The 16,446-nt window shown below is 46.2% G+C and overlaps 1 protein-coding gene across 2 annotated transcripts in view; it reads right to left on the reverse strand.

Moving 5' to 3' along the window:
• The window catches only part of LOC126998882 (serine/threonine-protein kinase unc-51-like), a 108,422-nt gene that overhangs the window by 23,722 nt on the left and 68,254 nt on the right, over nucleotides 1-16,446 (reverse strand). For both annotated transcript variants that reach the window (XM_050861075.1, XM_050861074.1), the window contains exon 3: nucleotides 4,339-4,389. In XM_050861075.1, the coding sequence (XP_050717032.1) occupies nucleotides 4,339-4,389 (51 nt within the window). The remainder of the gene's footprint in view (nucleotides 1-4,338; nucleotides 4,390-16,446) is intronic.

The following is a 16,446-nucleotide window of genomic DNA, read 5'->3' on the forward strand; positions in this document are numbered from 1 at the left end:
TTACATTCAACTCATCACAATATACAACAAAATAATTAGCAGGTAATTTTCAACAATAACTGTACAGCATAACTAATCTAAGCTACCTACAATAACCAACATTTGAAGCAATAACTGGCACCTAATCTTCAACCATAAAAATAAACTCATTCAGCAAGGAAATATGAAGGGAACGTTGCGAGCACTTAACAAAATCGGAAACCTTACCAAAAAATTCGCATCCGATGATTTCGACAGCAATGGCAGAAGGGAAATGCATGTTAAATGTTTGAAAGCGCAAATTTAAAAGCCTCGGCGACGGGGTATATCAAATCCACGTTATTTTTTTACACGCTCTATTTTGTCGTGTACATGCTCCCACACCCACATACAAACGCACCCAATCACCCACCTTCACCCCCGCTCCAAACCTACCCAACAACCCGCACTTACATACCCACCCTTATCCCACCCACACCCACATTCAAACCTACCCAACCGCCCACACCCACATTCAAACCTACCCAACCGCCCGCACCCACCACCGCCCACACCCACATCTAAACCTACTCAACCACCCATTCCCATCCCCACCCACACCCACAGTCCTTACCTCCTCATCCACCCCTCGTACCCCCCTCCTGCCTACACACAAACTGATTAAACTCGTAATCAATTCATGAAGTATATTTCCCTTTGAAGTGTTTGTCAAAAATGGTTCTTTGTCCTGTTTCCGAGCGTGTTCGTGCACGTGAGTCGGTGGTCTTTGTGCACTGGTGTGTGTGTGTGTGTGTGTGTGTGTGTGTGTGTGTGTGTGTGTGTGTGGCTTCCTCGTGTGTGCCTATGAATGATGTGTGTGTGTGTGTGTGTGTGTGTGTGTGTGTGTGTGTGTGTGAGAGAGAGAGAGAGAGAGAGAGAGAGAGAGAGAGAGAGAGAGAGAGAGAGAGAGAATGCGAAAAGTGGGTGAAAATCTTGTGTTTGTCATCCGGTTCGTTCCGTGATCTGGGTAAGTTTGGAAGGCGGGAGCAGGGAAGGATGGAGAGGGGGAGGGAAACAGGGAAGGAGGGGAGTCTGGAAAAGAAGGGAGAGGGAGAGGGGGAGGAATGGAAGGGAAAGGAAGGAGGGTCAGAAAAGAAAGTGGGAGGAAAGTGGGGAATGAGGTAAGTGAGAGAGAGAGAGAGAGAGAGAGTGAGAGAGAGAGAGAGAGAGAGAGAGAGAGAGAGAGAGAGAGAGAGAGAGAATGCTGGAAAGAGATGAACTAGAAAAAGGTTGTTTGTATTGTTAAAAAGTTATATGCCAGGGTCTCTCTCTCTCTCTCTCTCTCTCTCTCTCTCTCTCTCTCTCTCTCTCTCTCTCTCTCACACACACACACACACACACACACACATACACAAACGTAACCGATGAATGTAGTCACACGAGGAAACCTTACGACTGACACACACACACACACACACACACACACACACACACACACACACACACACACACACGCAATGCCGTATACCAGGAAGCTTAAAATACAGCGGTAAACATTGAAGGTAAATATTAAAAAAAAAAAAAAAGAGAACAATACTTTACAGAAATGCCATTTTTTTATACTTTTTTTTGCACCTTCGTCCTGCAATAAAACCAGAAGGTGAGAGAAACATTCTGACACAAAGACTACGCTCAAAATAGAATCAGGGAGGAGGCCACGCGAGTAAAAAGGGGAAGAGGAGGAAAGGCCGTGGTGAAGGAGAAAGAAAAAGAAACGTAAAGCAGGTCAGGGTAAGAGAAGTACAAAGAAAAGCTGAAAGAGGAAGGGAAGGGAATGCAAAGATAATACAAGGTGGGAAAGATAGATAGATAAAGAGATAGAGTAAAATATGAAAAGAAAGGAAAAAAGGAAGGATGGATGTATTAATGAACTAATGAAGGAAGGACGAACGGAAGAATGGAAAGAAGGAAAAATTAATAATGATGGGAAAAGAGGAAAGGTGACACCAAACTGGATCACGGAAGGAGGTAAGGGAGGGAGTTATGGAAGGAATTAAGGAAGGATGAAAGAAGGAAGGAAGGAAGGAAATATAGGAAATGGAGGAGAAACGAATCAATTTAGGAAAAGAGGAAGGAAAGGTGACGCGAAACTGAGTGATGGAAGGAAGGAGGGAGAGAAAGAGTTAGGGAGAGAGGAAGGGTGGAAGGAATGAAAGATATACGAGAAAGGAGGGAAATAAAAAAATAATGGTAAGAAAAGAAGGAGAGACAGAACTGAGTGATGGAAGAAGGAAGGAAGCAGGGAAAGAGGGAGGAAAAAAAGAAAGGAAAGGAAAGGAAGGAAAGAAATATAGGAAAAGAGGCAAATAAAAAGTAACGGCGAAATAAAGAGAAAGGAAGGTGACACGAAACTGAGTGATGGAAGGAGGAGGGAGGGAGGAAGGGAGGGAGGGAAGGAGGAAAGAGAGAGAGAGGGCGGGCAAAGGTGATTGAGTCAAGCAGGCGAGACGAGGTGAGGGTAAAGAAGGAGGAGGAGGAATAATGAGGGAGGGAAGGAGGGAGGCATAAGACAGTGTGCAGGTCACGTCGAGAGGTGAAGGATACCGGTACCGGAGGAAGAGGAGGAGGAGGCAAGCGGCGAAGGAAGGTGAGGGAGGGGAGGTGGAGAGAAAAAGTTACTGAAGGACGAGATGCAGATCAGGGGTGAGGTGACGTAGGTAGATATTAGATTAACGAAGAAACGAAGCCGGAGAAAGATAATTTGATGGAGGAGAGAGAGAGAGAGAGAGAGAGAGAGAGAGAGAGAGAGAGAGAGAGAGAGAGAGAGAGAGAGAGAGAGAGAGAGAGAGCGAGGGGGTGGGGGGGTGAAATGCGGTGGAGGAGAGTAAGGGGAAAGAGGGAATGAAGCACAAAAAGAGGATAACTAAAGGCAGGAGTGAGGGGGTGATATGAGGTGGAAAAGGAGAGTAGGAGGGGATAGTAGGAGAAAAAGAGGAGGATAAATAGAGGAAGAAGTGAGGGGGTGAGGTGACGTGAAGGAGAGCAAGGAGAGGGAGAGTAAGAGGGGAGAGAAGGAGCAAAGGAGGAGGATAAATAGAGGAAGAAGTGAGGGGGTGAGGTGACGTGAAGGAGAGCAAGGAGAGGGAGAGTAAGAGGAGAGAGAAGAAGCAAAGGAGGAGGATAAATAGAGGAAGAAGTGAGGGGGTGAGGTGACGTGAAGGAGAGCAAGGAGAGGGAGAGTAAGAGGAGAGAGAAGAAGCAAAGGAGGAGGATAAATAGAGGAAGAAGTGAGGGGGTGAGGTGACGTGAAGGAGAGCAAGGAGAGGGAGAGTAAGAGGGGAGAGAAGAAGCAAAGGAGGAGGATAAATAGAGGAAGAAGTGAGGGGGTGAGGTGACGTGAAGGACAGTAAGAGGGAGAGAGTAGGGGGATGAGAGGAGGAGGAGGAGGAAAGTAAGGAGAAGAAGAACGGAGGAGGATGGCTAACAAAAAGAAGCATGATGTGAGGGTGGCAAGGATGGTAAGGTAAGGAGTAAGAGAGGATGATAGCTAAAGAGGAACAAGGGGTGAGAAGAGGAGTTAAGGGGGTGGGAGCTAAGAAGAGATACATGGGAGACAGTTCACAGATTACGTGGGCGTGAGACACTTAGTAAAATGAAAGCAAGGGATCAGCAGAGTAGGAGAAGAGAGAGAAAGAGGAAAGACAGAACGTTGAGGGAATGAGGGAAAAAACTGTACTGACGAAACACGGATGCAAGGATGTAAAGAAATAACAGAAAATTGTGTGACGATGGGAGAAAGACCAGCACCGAGGACCTACGGCAGAGGAAATCGTATACGTGTGAGATAAGAATATTAAGGAGTTCGGTTAATCCAGGAAGGGGAAACTCAGGTAGGAAAACGGATACAGGTATGAGGGGCAGGAGTGACTGAAGTGTGTGGGGGAGAGAGGTGAGCCAAAGGTGAGAGATGGGAGAAGAGGAAAGATGAAGCAGTAGTGGGGAGAGACAGAGGCGGAAGAGAAGGACAGGTAAGAGGAGTAAAAAGAGAAAAGAGAGAGTGGAGTACGTGTGAGAGGTGAGGACCAAGGTGAGAGGAGAGGAAGAAGGAAACAAAGGTAGAGGTAAATGAAAGATATGGTTTGGGAAGGGCGTGAGAAAGGTAAATAGTCAGGGGTGAAATACGAGAGAGAGAGAGAGAGAGAGAGAGAGAGAGAGAGAGAGAGAGAGAGAGAGAGAGAGAGAGAGAGAGAGAGAGAAATAAAGTGGTGCAACTGATGACTAAGTGTTGCGGGAGAGAAAATATTAAGATGCGTGGCAGAGGGAAGGGACGGGAAGGAGACGGGAGGAGGAGGGATTGCAGTAAGTTTGGTGAGTACGCACCTTGCAGTCGAGCAGCGCCACCACATTTTCGTGATGCAGCTCCGTCAACTCCTGGGGAAGAGAGAAAAGCATGTTCAGCACACCTCGAAACACGGATCCAGAAAAATAAACTGGTAACCTGCAGTAAAAGAGCAAACGGGATATTGCCGAAACCACAAAATTAAAAGCGAACGAAGATATAAAATAAAACACAGTTTTTAAAGAAAACTTATTGAATTCCCCCTCACGCACACACACAACTGAAAGCTAACAAGATAAAGAGACCACACAGTATATATTAATAATGTATAAAAGTGCACACAAAAGATCACGCAACATAATAAAAAAATTAACACAAATGGGATGACAAGGTTAGCCCAGATCACCACGGAGACAGGAGCAGCACAGGGCGCAATAAATAAATAAACAAATAAAAAATGATGATCACGATAATAATAATAATAATAATAATAATAATAATAATAATAATAATAAATTGCAAAATCAACACTAAGAAAAAGTATCAACAGCCTCGTGCCTGCAGAGGTCACGCCACCCCTGACCACAACACCTTTGCGCCCACACTCCCCGCCAAAAGGTCACGTCCAAGCTACCGCTGCTGCCGGGGCGGGTTTCTCCAGGTGGGGCAACACCTGGGGCGTGCACGTGGCCGGCGGTGAGGTCAGCCCAAGGTGACGTCACAGGTAAACACCCCAACGCTGCACCGTGACGACTCACCTGGGTCGCCGCACGTCCACCAACAGTGTGTGCGTGTACGGAGCGTGCGTGTGTCTGTGCGTGTGTTCCCAGGCAGGCCGAGGCGCAAGGACACAGGCATACGTGTCGGCGATACATGAGTACGGAACACAAAGAAAGGGACGTGTCATGATCAGCGACTATTGTTATAATTAAAAAAAGGATGATTACCTCTATAGATTTGACATTACCGGTATCATGATTATCAACACTGCAATTCTTGTTGTTGGAGTGGCAGTATTATATGAAAAGACGTTGTTATAATTCAGAAGGGATTGGGTACAGCGTGGGAAGTAGAGGAAGATAACGTAAGAGGTATATGATCATGCTAAAATTACTTGAGTCAAGGGCTGGACCTCAAGACGAGGGGATAAGACAGGCTAAGAGCACACACCTCGCCCCTCGCACTAGGCACCAGCCCCGTCTCAAAAGCCCACCCACGGCTTCCACGGGCATGGTTACAGAAGGGTATTATTTATGGTAAGATCCCTTCACTTCCACGTCACTGACACAGCATTGCCTCAATACACCACACCTGTCATTACACCGGGAAAATATATTGTAACTCATCCCGGATCTCTCACACCACCGTCGGCTGCAACCTCCCCGAGCACACAGACCCCCAACACACACACACACACACACACACACACACACAAAGGAGTGACTTCAAATCTTTCTCCCCCACCGTTCAATATAAAGCCTCCACGAGTATTGCCTATATCTTATTCAACGTTCGTATCAGAGCGTGCCTGTAGTCAGCCATGAGTGAACTTGATAAATAAATGCGTGCAAATCATGTCCTATTTGTCAATTTATACACGAAATGTGAGTAAATCAATTTATAAACTGTGTGGGAGCCTTTCATAACGTTGTTTTTTGTTATTTAGTTCTTGTTAACATTATCTATTTCCTATTTTGCTATAAAAAATGTACTCTTTATTCAAACGCTCCCCGGTATATATAGCAGCAACGGACATATATACAATCTTGCGTTAAAAGTGTAATCAACGTCTTTGCAGCAACAATACATACGACAAACGCTCTCACATCAATTATTGTCGCTCGGGGAAAGTAAAGGAGCAACAACATTATTTCTTTTAGTGATTTCCTTTCACCGAGCCTCGTCCAGCAAGTAAAGTAGTACACCTAGAAATTTATCGCGGTGTCGAAAGCCTTTCTCTCTTTCGCCTCCCAGAGTCATTACACCTCCCGACCACCCTCAGGCGAACTACATCTTTTACTGCAACATTATCCACCCGACGAGAGAGAGAGAGAGAGAGAGAGAGAGAGAGAGAGAGAGAGAGAGAGAGAAAGCTAATCTAACCCTTCCAGCCTCCATTACGACCACAACTTCCCCACCAGCTCCACCACCATAACCAGCCGCCAACCCACCCGTCACCATCACATCAAGGAGTACCAGCATCGCCATCACGACCCCTGCACCTCAGACCACAATACGACCACCACAATCACCACCATAACATCAGACACCCACCGTCATCACCACTTAAACGATCCCCTTCAACCATCCATCACCACTACACACACTGCATTCACCATAACCACGTTCCCATAGCATCCAACTTGCATTATCGTTTTCCACAAGTCTTTTACCCTCCCCAGCTGCTGAAGAAAGGGTCCGCATGTCCGCAGGGTACGAGCGATTTTGGTTGTATGGTGGCCAACGCTAAAAATCATAATATCGAATGGTAACACTGGCAACACTCTCTCCCTCTTTTAAGCCTTTCGATCGTGACTCTTGTTCTCTCTCCAACGCAAGAAGATACGTGACTGAACATAAAGCATAGCTGATTATCGTGTTACGCTCCGAATAATGAAACAAGAATGAAGAGAAAGTAAATATAAATGAGTATTCCGAACCTGTACGAGGCGGTAGCTAGGAGGAAAAGGCGATCCTACGTAATGAAGACAATGACATAAGTAGAATTAATGACCCAACTGAGAAAAGCTATAAAAGGAAATGACGTGAATGCTGCGCCCACCGTGTTGCCAGATCTTGCAAAATCGTCACACACACACACACACACACACACACTCATAGAAATAGCATCCCTTATCCCTTCTCTCCTCTCCTCTACAAGAATCTATCATAAGAATATAATACCCAAAATATTAAAGTGATGTCCACAGCCTGAACAACGGAAAGGGATTAGTTTATGCAATGTTCGAATAATAACAGCAAAATGTTCTCTTACAGGCCTTAATAATTCTAGACCCGATAACACCTTCCCTTACATTGCCTCACCTTATGCATGCTTCAGCTTTATCCTCGTCCTTCCTTCCATCACCCCCTCCTCTCCCTCACCCACCCCAAGCCTGCTTATGCTGCCCACACACCTTGCTTCCCCCATCTCCCCCTCCTCCCCGACATCCACCACCCCCCTCTCCTCCCCGACCCCCAACCCCCAACATCCACGTCATCCCTGCCTCCCACTCTTCTTCAGGCTTTTTCCCCAGCACACACACACACACACACACACACACACACACTGGCACGCACGCACGCACAAATAGATAGTTTATTGACCACAGCTACAGTAATCAATACCACACACACACACACACACACACAGCTTCCTTCCCATCCTGAGTTTACATGGTCGTTAGAGCTCCTCGTCCCCGCCGTGGTGTAACCTAACTAGTAACAATAGGAAAAAAAAAAAATGAAAGAAGAGTCGGCGCCAAACTAATAATTCTAAGCATTGTAATTATTTTCAGCCCAATATAGGAGATCTGGGCGTTGCAATATTTTTTTTTATCAGCTCTGTATTAAAAAATCCAAGTTTTGTCTATTTTTTGCTGTGTTAAGGATTGTGGCTATTTTATTTTCTCCACTCCAGTTTTAATGAGTTCGGGTAATTTGTTTCTATATGTGGAAATGCATCTTGCACCAACCACATATGAAAGTTTTCATTATGAGTTCCAGAAAATGTTAATTAACGTTCAGAGAATAAGAGGGCAATGCATCATAAAAAGCAAAACCCGAGCAAACCCTCATCTCGGTGTATCGGCAGGAGCTTGAACACACACACACAGAAGGGCGATGGGAGGGTCTTGCTGACAGGCCGGACACAATACTTGGAAGGAGGCTGCATGGAGGCGTGCGTGGACACATTCGCCTTTACCTTACTCTTATATGCTAGCTGGCCATGATATAAAGATGACCAGCTACTGCTCTCTCTCTCTCTCTCTCTCTCTCTCTCTGGCCCGGTTACGTGATTCATCAAAAAACTTATTTCCTGGCAGTGATATGCAGTATACGGCTATCTATACTTCCCTGCCTTGATTATGCAAACGTTAATATAAAAAAAAGCGATGTCGGAAATGTTAAATGTAAGCAGACCTGTTCATGGAGGTCTGTTCAAGTGGGTATTTCCCCTTCACGGCCAGCAACAGCGGGAGAGGGCAATTCAACGGCCAGTCAACTTTGCGCAAAAAAACCTGCCGGGGCCACCAATGCGGACCACAGTCGCCTCCCATTAAACCCCTCCAACCCCAAAATTATCCCTTAGAGGCTCTCGGGTGCTTTCAACCGATGAGAGCAGGCGGGCGGATGGGGACAAAACGGAAACGGCATTACGATTTCAAGAAACCGGCAGTTCTTGCACCAAATGTATCGACTGTGGGTTTTTCTACGTTGTTATTGGTGTCGCAGGGATCATTCAGTGTCAATGGGTTAAAAATGGGGTGCCAGGCGAGATAATACAGACGGAGGGGCGGTGATAGGAGGGGGCGTGGTCTCCTTAGCAACAGCTCCTTCCCGTACTTAATTTTACCTGATCGGCACCTCCGCCAAGCCTCCCCTATCTGACATTGGCCCTCCAGTGCCTACTTGGAGTCTTCCTAGTCACTCCTGACGTCCGCATCCACCGTACACAGCGTCAGCTCTCACCACAAAGCCTCCACCTTTTGCCAATCCACACTTGGCAACTCAGCCCGCGTGTGTATGTATGTGTGTGCACATGTGCGCGTGTATCCCATGGCTGTTGCTGAGCTCGAGTCCATCCATTTTCTTATCTTTCCCGTTTTTACCCTTCTCCATCTCGTTTCCCTCTTCAGGCCCGGGCCATTGCACCACCACAGACAAAGAAAGGTATAAAAATAACATGTGTATTTCCCACCTCTCATTCTTGTGTCCCCAGTAAGCACGGTGGCATCAACCTGTGACGTCACGCTGAATTGCCAAATGGAGCCAGTGCCGACCGATATTTACAACCTTGACGGGGGAAGAATACAAAACAGACCCAATATCAACACTGAGGCGGGGAATGAATGCAGGATCAATCAATGGGGTGCACAAACTTTCCTCTCAACCTCTATAAGCACAAGGAAGGGGATGAGGACACTACCTGACGTTCTTGCATCAGCTAAGCAAGGAGGGAAGCAGCAGTAAGCTCCGATTTGAGAGCACAACAAACGTCTTGATTATAGAAGCGTTGGGACAGCCACCGCCCGAACCAAGGAGAGGAGTCACCCCATGTAGACACCCTCTTACCCAGCCCAACCGCCCAGTGCGCCCAGCCAAACCACCGCCCTCACACACGCATACCACCAACCCACCCATACCTCCCCACCAAGCCACCGCCCTCTACCGTGACCGCCGCCTCCGCCAACCCCAGCCATGATTACTGCAGGAAATGCCTCGATCCAGCCGGCCTCCTCACTTCATCATGAGGATAAAGCGGCGCGTACTGGGAATAATTGGTTGTCTGCATGGCCCGTATCTCTGGCAAGAAGGAAAACTATAGAAAGTCCGAAATCGATCCACACACACACACACACACACACACACACACACACAGACCAGGTTTCAAGTGGTAATTTTGGGCGGTTTGCAACTTTCTCCATAATTATTCTTTTATGTGTGAGTGGATGTTCTTTATCTGATACCTTTGCATTTTTTTACAAGTATACATGGCAACACACACACACACACACACACACGTGATGGAGATTGATTGAATTTTCTAAGTCCGCTAGGGAAAACGCCCTGAGAGAGAGAGAGAGAGAGAGAGAGAGAGAGAGAGAGAGAGAGAGAGAGAGAGAGAGAGAGAGAGAGAGAGAGAGAGAGAGATGTTTTCACTACCATTATGTCCACCTTTCTTTTTCGTTGCTTTCACCAATGCATGTGTGTGTGTGTGTGTGTGTGTGTGTGTGTGTGTGTGTGTGTGTATTTCCATCCTGACCACCAGTAGATCCACCACCAATCATCAATCTTTCGCGACGACTCGGCAGAAGAAAAATATCGAGAATATCCTAACTAAAACTGTGTGTGTGTGTGTGTGTGTGTGTGTGTGTGTACCTAGTGTTGGCACGGCGCCACCACCGCCACCACCATCGCCACGCCCACCATCGCCCGCCCAGCTGTCTCCTCCTGCCGCCAACTCCTCCTATTCCTTTTCCTCCTCCATCACTTTCACTCGTGTCCTTTACATACTTCCCCCTTCGTCCTCTAATTGTTAAGGCTAGTTTTATGGTAATGGTAATGGTGACGATGATGAAGTGTAATGAGGCCGTAGGAAGAGGTGGAGGAGGCGAAAGTTAAAGAGGAGAAGGCGGAGGAGGAGGAGGAGGGAGGGTAAGCGGGGGATACAAGGCTCATAAACTGTAATAATTGTGTTTACGAAGCCCCTAACACTGTGCACACTTTCCAGTTCATGTGTGTTGATGAAGTAACGAAGGGAAACTATGGCAATGCGACACAAAATGCAAATCGATGGAGCCACTACTCGAAAACTCATCTTTAACCCTTTGCACTCCCCCCCCCTCCCCCCACCTCCAAAACAGACGATGCAGCAGGAGGAGGAGGAGGAGGAGGAGGAGGAGGATTTAGAAGACAACGACTTGGAAAATGAAAGAAAATATGGATTGAAGAAATATAAGAGGTAGGAGAAAAAATGGTTTGGAAGGATGAAAAGTAAGAAAATGAGGTCGAAGAGAAGGAAAAACGGTAAAGAAAAGGAGGACGAGAAGGGAATAGTAAAAATAGAGAAAATGATGAAGACTGAGGATAAAAGCATGCAGGGAGAGGAGGATAACGAAGTGACAGACGAGACAATAAGGGTAAGATAAAGAAGGCCAGACACCGTACTTTATATAATAGGGGAAGAACCGGATATAAGGTACGGAAAAATAATATCAATGCCGAACTCTCTCTCTCTCTCTCTCTCTCTCTCTCTCTCTCTAACCACCCCAAAAACATTTCAACGCATGCGCCTGAAGGTAATTTTCACTGCCTGGTTTTTCCTCCACTCATAAAACTCCTACATCCTCCCTTTCTTCCTTCCTTCCTTCCTTTTCCCTCATTTTTGTGTCCTTGAGGCTTCGGCGGCGTAGGAGAATGGGGACGGATAGGTGTAGGAGGAAAGGAATTGAAAGGGGAGGAGCACGAGGAGGATGTGGTAGTGGGTAGTCAGGGTCAAGTTCAAGTACAACTCACAGACCATAGCAACACTTTGGAGGAGGAGGAGGAGGAAGAGGAGCCAACTACAGAGGTAAGGTGTGAGGAAATGCATCTTGCTGAATGATCTGACACTGGCGGTGGTGCCAAAAATATGTATATATTCTCTCTCTCTCTCTCTCTCTCTCTCTCTCTCTCTCTCTCTCTCTCTTACCTTCTGAGCAGGATCAGAGGAGGCACTAATACGACATCCTGGTTGCTCGGTTTCGTTTACTTAATGCTTCTAGAAAGACACCTCCCTGGGACTAACCTTTGTGGTCTGCATTAATAATTCTCTCTCTCTCTCTCTCTCTCTCTCTCTCTCTCTCTCTCTCTCTCTCTCTCTCTCTCTCTCTCTGACAGTGCGCCAGTACCGTCACACAAACTGGCACACGAATGGGCCATGTCATCAGCATAAACCGCGCTGGACAAGCATCAAACACACACACACACACACACACATACACACACACACACACACACACACACACGGTAAAAGAGAGGTCTGATAGTGTTGGTCCTTTGTTCCCGTGTATTCCCCTCCGCGTGTATTGTTAGAGGGCATGAGAGGAGGAGGAGGCGGCGGCGGAGGCTTGGCGGGGGTTGGTTGCTCGTGTGGCGGCGTGTGAGACAAAGGTGGAGTCCCAGGAGTCATTACGCCAGGGAAACAAACACACGCAACACTAATGAATGTACCGCAACACCATCAGGCCATTAACGAGAATTGCCGATACACGATGCACTGGTTTCTATTTTCACTGTCTTCCTTTTTACTGTTTTTCTTACTTAAACGGTTTGGAGGAGGAAAACTTTCAGGGACGGGATTACTTGGCACTCAGGGGACGGACCCTACTCACGCGCGGCACTCACGGGTGTTTATAAGCTTAGCCTCACGCTTCTCCACGCGCGAGTGCCGTTAGCCGCGGCCTTTAAACCTTTAAGAGCTTATTACCTAACTGCAACGCCTTTCTCACGGCAGTAAAAAGAGTAACAGGTAAGCAACACACTCACAACGAAGGTAATAATGCGAACATCTTAACACACTCGTTGCCGTTATAAGGTTCAATGTAACGATAATTAGTTTGGGTTAATTGATAAATGTATTCAATGTACTATTATGAACGCGATGTATTGTTTCCTTTTACGACTGTTATGAAATATTAATTAAGGTATGTAATGAGACCTGTCAGAGGCACCACAATACCATATTTAACAGTAACCTTGTACCTACATCCTACGACACAAAACAACGTCAATACACTTACGTAAGACCCCTATTTTGAATGTGTGGACTGTGATAACACACACACACACACACACACACACACACACACACACACACACACACACACCTCATCCAACCCACACACTCACCAACTTCTACAATATGAATACGCTTTCCTATCTTCCAACACACTCAACTACATGCAACACTGCGCGAGCTGCAGTAACACGAACGCTGCACCGCCGCCTTTCCTGCCTCGCCGCCTCCCTTCCCTCGCACACAACTCTGCCAGACTGTGACATTTTAAATACAACTCAGATCCAACATTTCTGCAGATTAAAACATTTGTCTGCTTGTTCGCTTAATCTCCCTCTCCTTCCACCTGCTTTCCTCCTCGTCCACTAATATATATGTGGGATTCCCTGCATTACAACCTGTATGTCTGTCTTTCCCTCTTGCTTTCTGTTTCTACTCATCTCCCTGTTCGCCTGTCTATCTATCTATCCCTCTGCTTTGGTGTCTGTCCCTCTCCCTGTCTATTTAGTTTCCTTCTCTATTTACTTCCTGCTTCCCATCCGCCTGTCTGTCAACCCGTCTACATTTTTTTAATCCCTTCCTGTCTACGTCCCTCAATACATGCTTGTCTGCCAACCTGTCTATACTCTCATTTTTTCCTGTCTATATGTCTCAGTACCTGTCTTATTGCTTGCCTATCTGTCTCTCTTTCTCTGTTTCTGTCTGTCTCTGTATGCCTCTATCTTAATACATGTCTTTTTGCTTGCCTTTCCGTCTCTGTCCACCTCTCCACTTGCCTATCTCTCTCCCTGTCTGTCTCTCTGCTTGTCTATCTGTCTCCCCGTCCGCCGCTCGCTTGCCCATCCGTCTCTTGCCCGTCTCTTCGGTCCCCTCCCTTGCGACATTATCTGGCAAGGGAATATCAGCTCGCCTTCAATATCGATTTTCCAGAGAGATTTTAACTTTCAACTTTTACTTACTTTTCTCTTTTTTATTGGAGCGGAAATAGCAGACTTGATTCCGCTACTGACCTGCTTCACTTTTACTAACCATTTTTTTTTCATATTTCGCGATCTTATACTTTACTTCTGCATTAGTATTTATATTTGATTAACGAAAATTTGTTTCTATGAGTTTGTTTTTGATCTGATAAAACGATAACAACGACAACATACACTACTACTACTACTACTACTACAATAATAATAATAATAATAATAATAATAATAATAATAACAATAACAAAAATAAATAATAATATCACTGTCACTATCAAATCACTATCACACTCACTATCAAATCAGCGAACGTTGTATACACAGACACACCACTCGTAATAGATTTGTCACGCTCCAAAATTAACAACAGCAAGGTCGACTTTCCTCTTTGTTACCAATACAACAAACTATTATATATTGCGACGTAAAAATGACGCGCGAATGTAGGTAACTGCCTCCTCTTTTTTTTTCCCCTCCAGCTTCTGTGGGCATCAAAAATAGTTTACCTGTTGCCGTGATTGAACTGCAAACAGGTGTGTCACAGTAACTGGGAACACGATATATAGTAGTGTGTGTGTGTGTGTGTGTGTGTGTGTGTGTGTGTGTGTGTGTGTGTGTGTTTCGAAACTGACAAGGTATTACAACACGATCGGATCATTCAGGTGAGCAAAAATAATAAACGAAAACCATTACCCTTCTCTCTCTCTCTCTCTCTCTCTCTCTCTCTCTCTCTCTCTCTCTCTCTCTCTCATTTGTCCCCTCACCTGATACACATACACTGCCTTCCCTCCTCTTCGCTGGGTCCGTATACCCTGAGGAGCCGTGCGTGGAGAAAAACGTGAGGGAGGAAGGGAGGGAACGGAGGAAAGGAGGGAAGGGAGCGAAGGAGGGAGGGAGTAAAAGAAAAGGAAAGGAAACGTGCCAGGGAATGGAGAAAGGGAGAGGAGGTGAAGGGCGTGCCATGGGGGAGAGAGAGAGAGAGAGAGAGAGAGAGAGAGAGAGAGAGAGAGAGAGAGAGAGAGAAGGGAACGTGCCAGGGAGGGAGAAGGGAGGAAAAAAAGTGAAGAGTATGTCAAGAGAGAGGGGGAGTGACAGGGAGGAAAGGGGGAGGGAAAAAAGTGAGGGAGAGGACTGAAGAAGAGTAGTACACGTGAGAGAGAGAGAGAGAGAGAGAGAGAGAGAGAGAGAGAGAGAGAGAGAGAGAGAGAGAGAGAGAGAACGTGACGACATTACACTCCCTGCCTTCCCTCCCTTTGGTGCAATTGTGTGTGTGTGTGTGTGTGTGTTCCCCGATCCGCGACGCCCTAGCCACACACGCCTCCTCCGGGTCACTGCGCACACCCTTATCTACATGCCTGTCCGCCCACCTGGTCTCATCTCCGCACTACCTGCCCGCCCTTATTCGATGCAGCATCTTCTACAGCCTTACATAATTTACCTGTGCCTGCCTAGCCTTTCCTTCCCATTCTTTCTAACTTCACTCACCTGGCCTTATCTCTGTACCTGCCTTAGCTTATCTCATGTGGTCTAAGCATTATGTAACTCTCGTCCGCCTAATCTATATCATTCTTCAGCCTTCCTAACGTAAAGAAACACCTAACATGTCCACCTCGCCGCGTGGACCTGGTCGATCTTCTCTCTATACCTGCATTGCCTTGTCTGATGTGGCGTCTCCAACCATTAGGTAACTTTCGTCTTCCTAACCTATATTATTCTTCACCCCTCCTAGCGTAAACAAACACCTAACTTATGTCTACCTGGCCTTATCTTTGTACCATCACTGTTTTCACCAATACAGCGTCTTCCATTCTTCTATAATATGCGTGTGCTTATCTAGATTATCATTTTCATAACTCTGCCTAACCTACATTATTCTTCATTCTTCCTAACGTAAACAAGCTCTTAACTTTTGTCTACTGTCACTGTCTTCCCTACTGCAACGTTTTACGTCATCACGTAAATTGCGTGTGCTTGCCTAGTTTATCATATTCGCAAGCGTTCCTAACTTGACAATCGACCGTGACCTCACTACCTACCTATTACGTATAACCTTGGATGGCGTAGCGTCTTCTAGCATTGTGTAACGGACAAACAGGTGCCTGCCAAGTATGTCCCTTCACCACCCTCTCTAACACGTGTGCCTGGCTGCCTATACCCTCTCTCTCTCATCATCATTTCTAACTTAAGCTTCTGTGTGTCTGCCAAGCTTACCCTACCTATGAATATATGAATAAATAGAAAAAAATAATAATAATGCATAAAGAAAACAAACGAAAATAAAAAAGTAGAGAGAAGTAAATGATAAAAGAATAAGTAAAGTTAAATATAATTAGAAAAACAACATATTAAGCTCCCAACAAAGCACTTGCCCCCATTTACCTGCATAACCAATCCCGCCATCACTGACCTACTTCAACCGGCCTCACCTGCCCTGCCCTCTCGTGACCCACATTTTAAATAATCTCACCTGACGCGACCCCGGCAAGAAAACCTGACCTGAAGCTGACGGCTGTGAGAAGGGGACGAAAGAACAAGTCACGCTATGTCCAACACACACACACACACACACACACACACACACACACACACACACACACACACAGGTCACTGAGCTTGCCCTTCGCAAAAATAAAAAGAATAACAGTTACAGAAAAGAAAGTATGAGATTGACC

This window comes from Eriocheir sinensis, chromosome 15, assembly GCF_024679095.1.
Source record: "Eriocheir sinensis breed Jianghai 21 chromosome 15, ASM2467909v1, whole genome shotgun sequence".
Classification (NCBI taxonomy): domain Eukaryota; kingdom Metazoa; phylum Arthropoda; class Malacostraca; order Decapoda; family Varunidae; genus Eriocheir; species Eriocheir sinensis.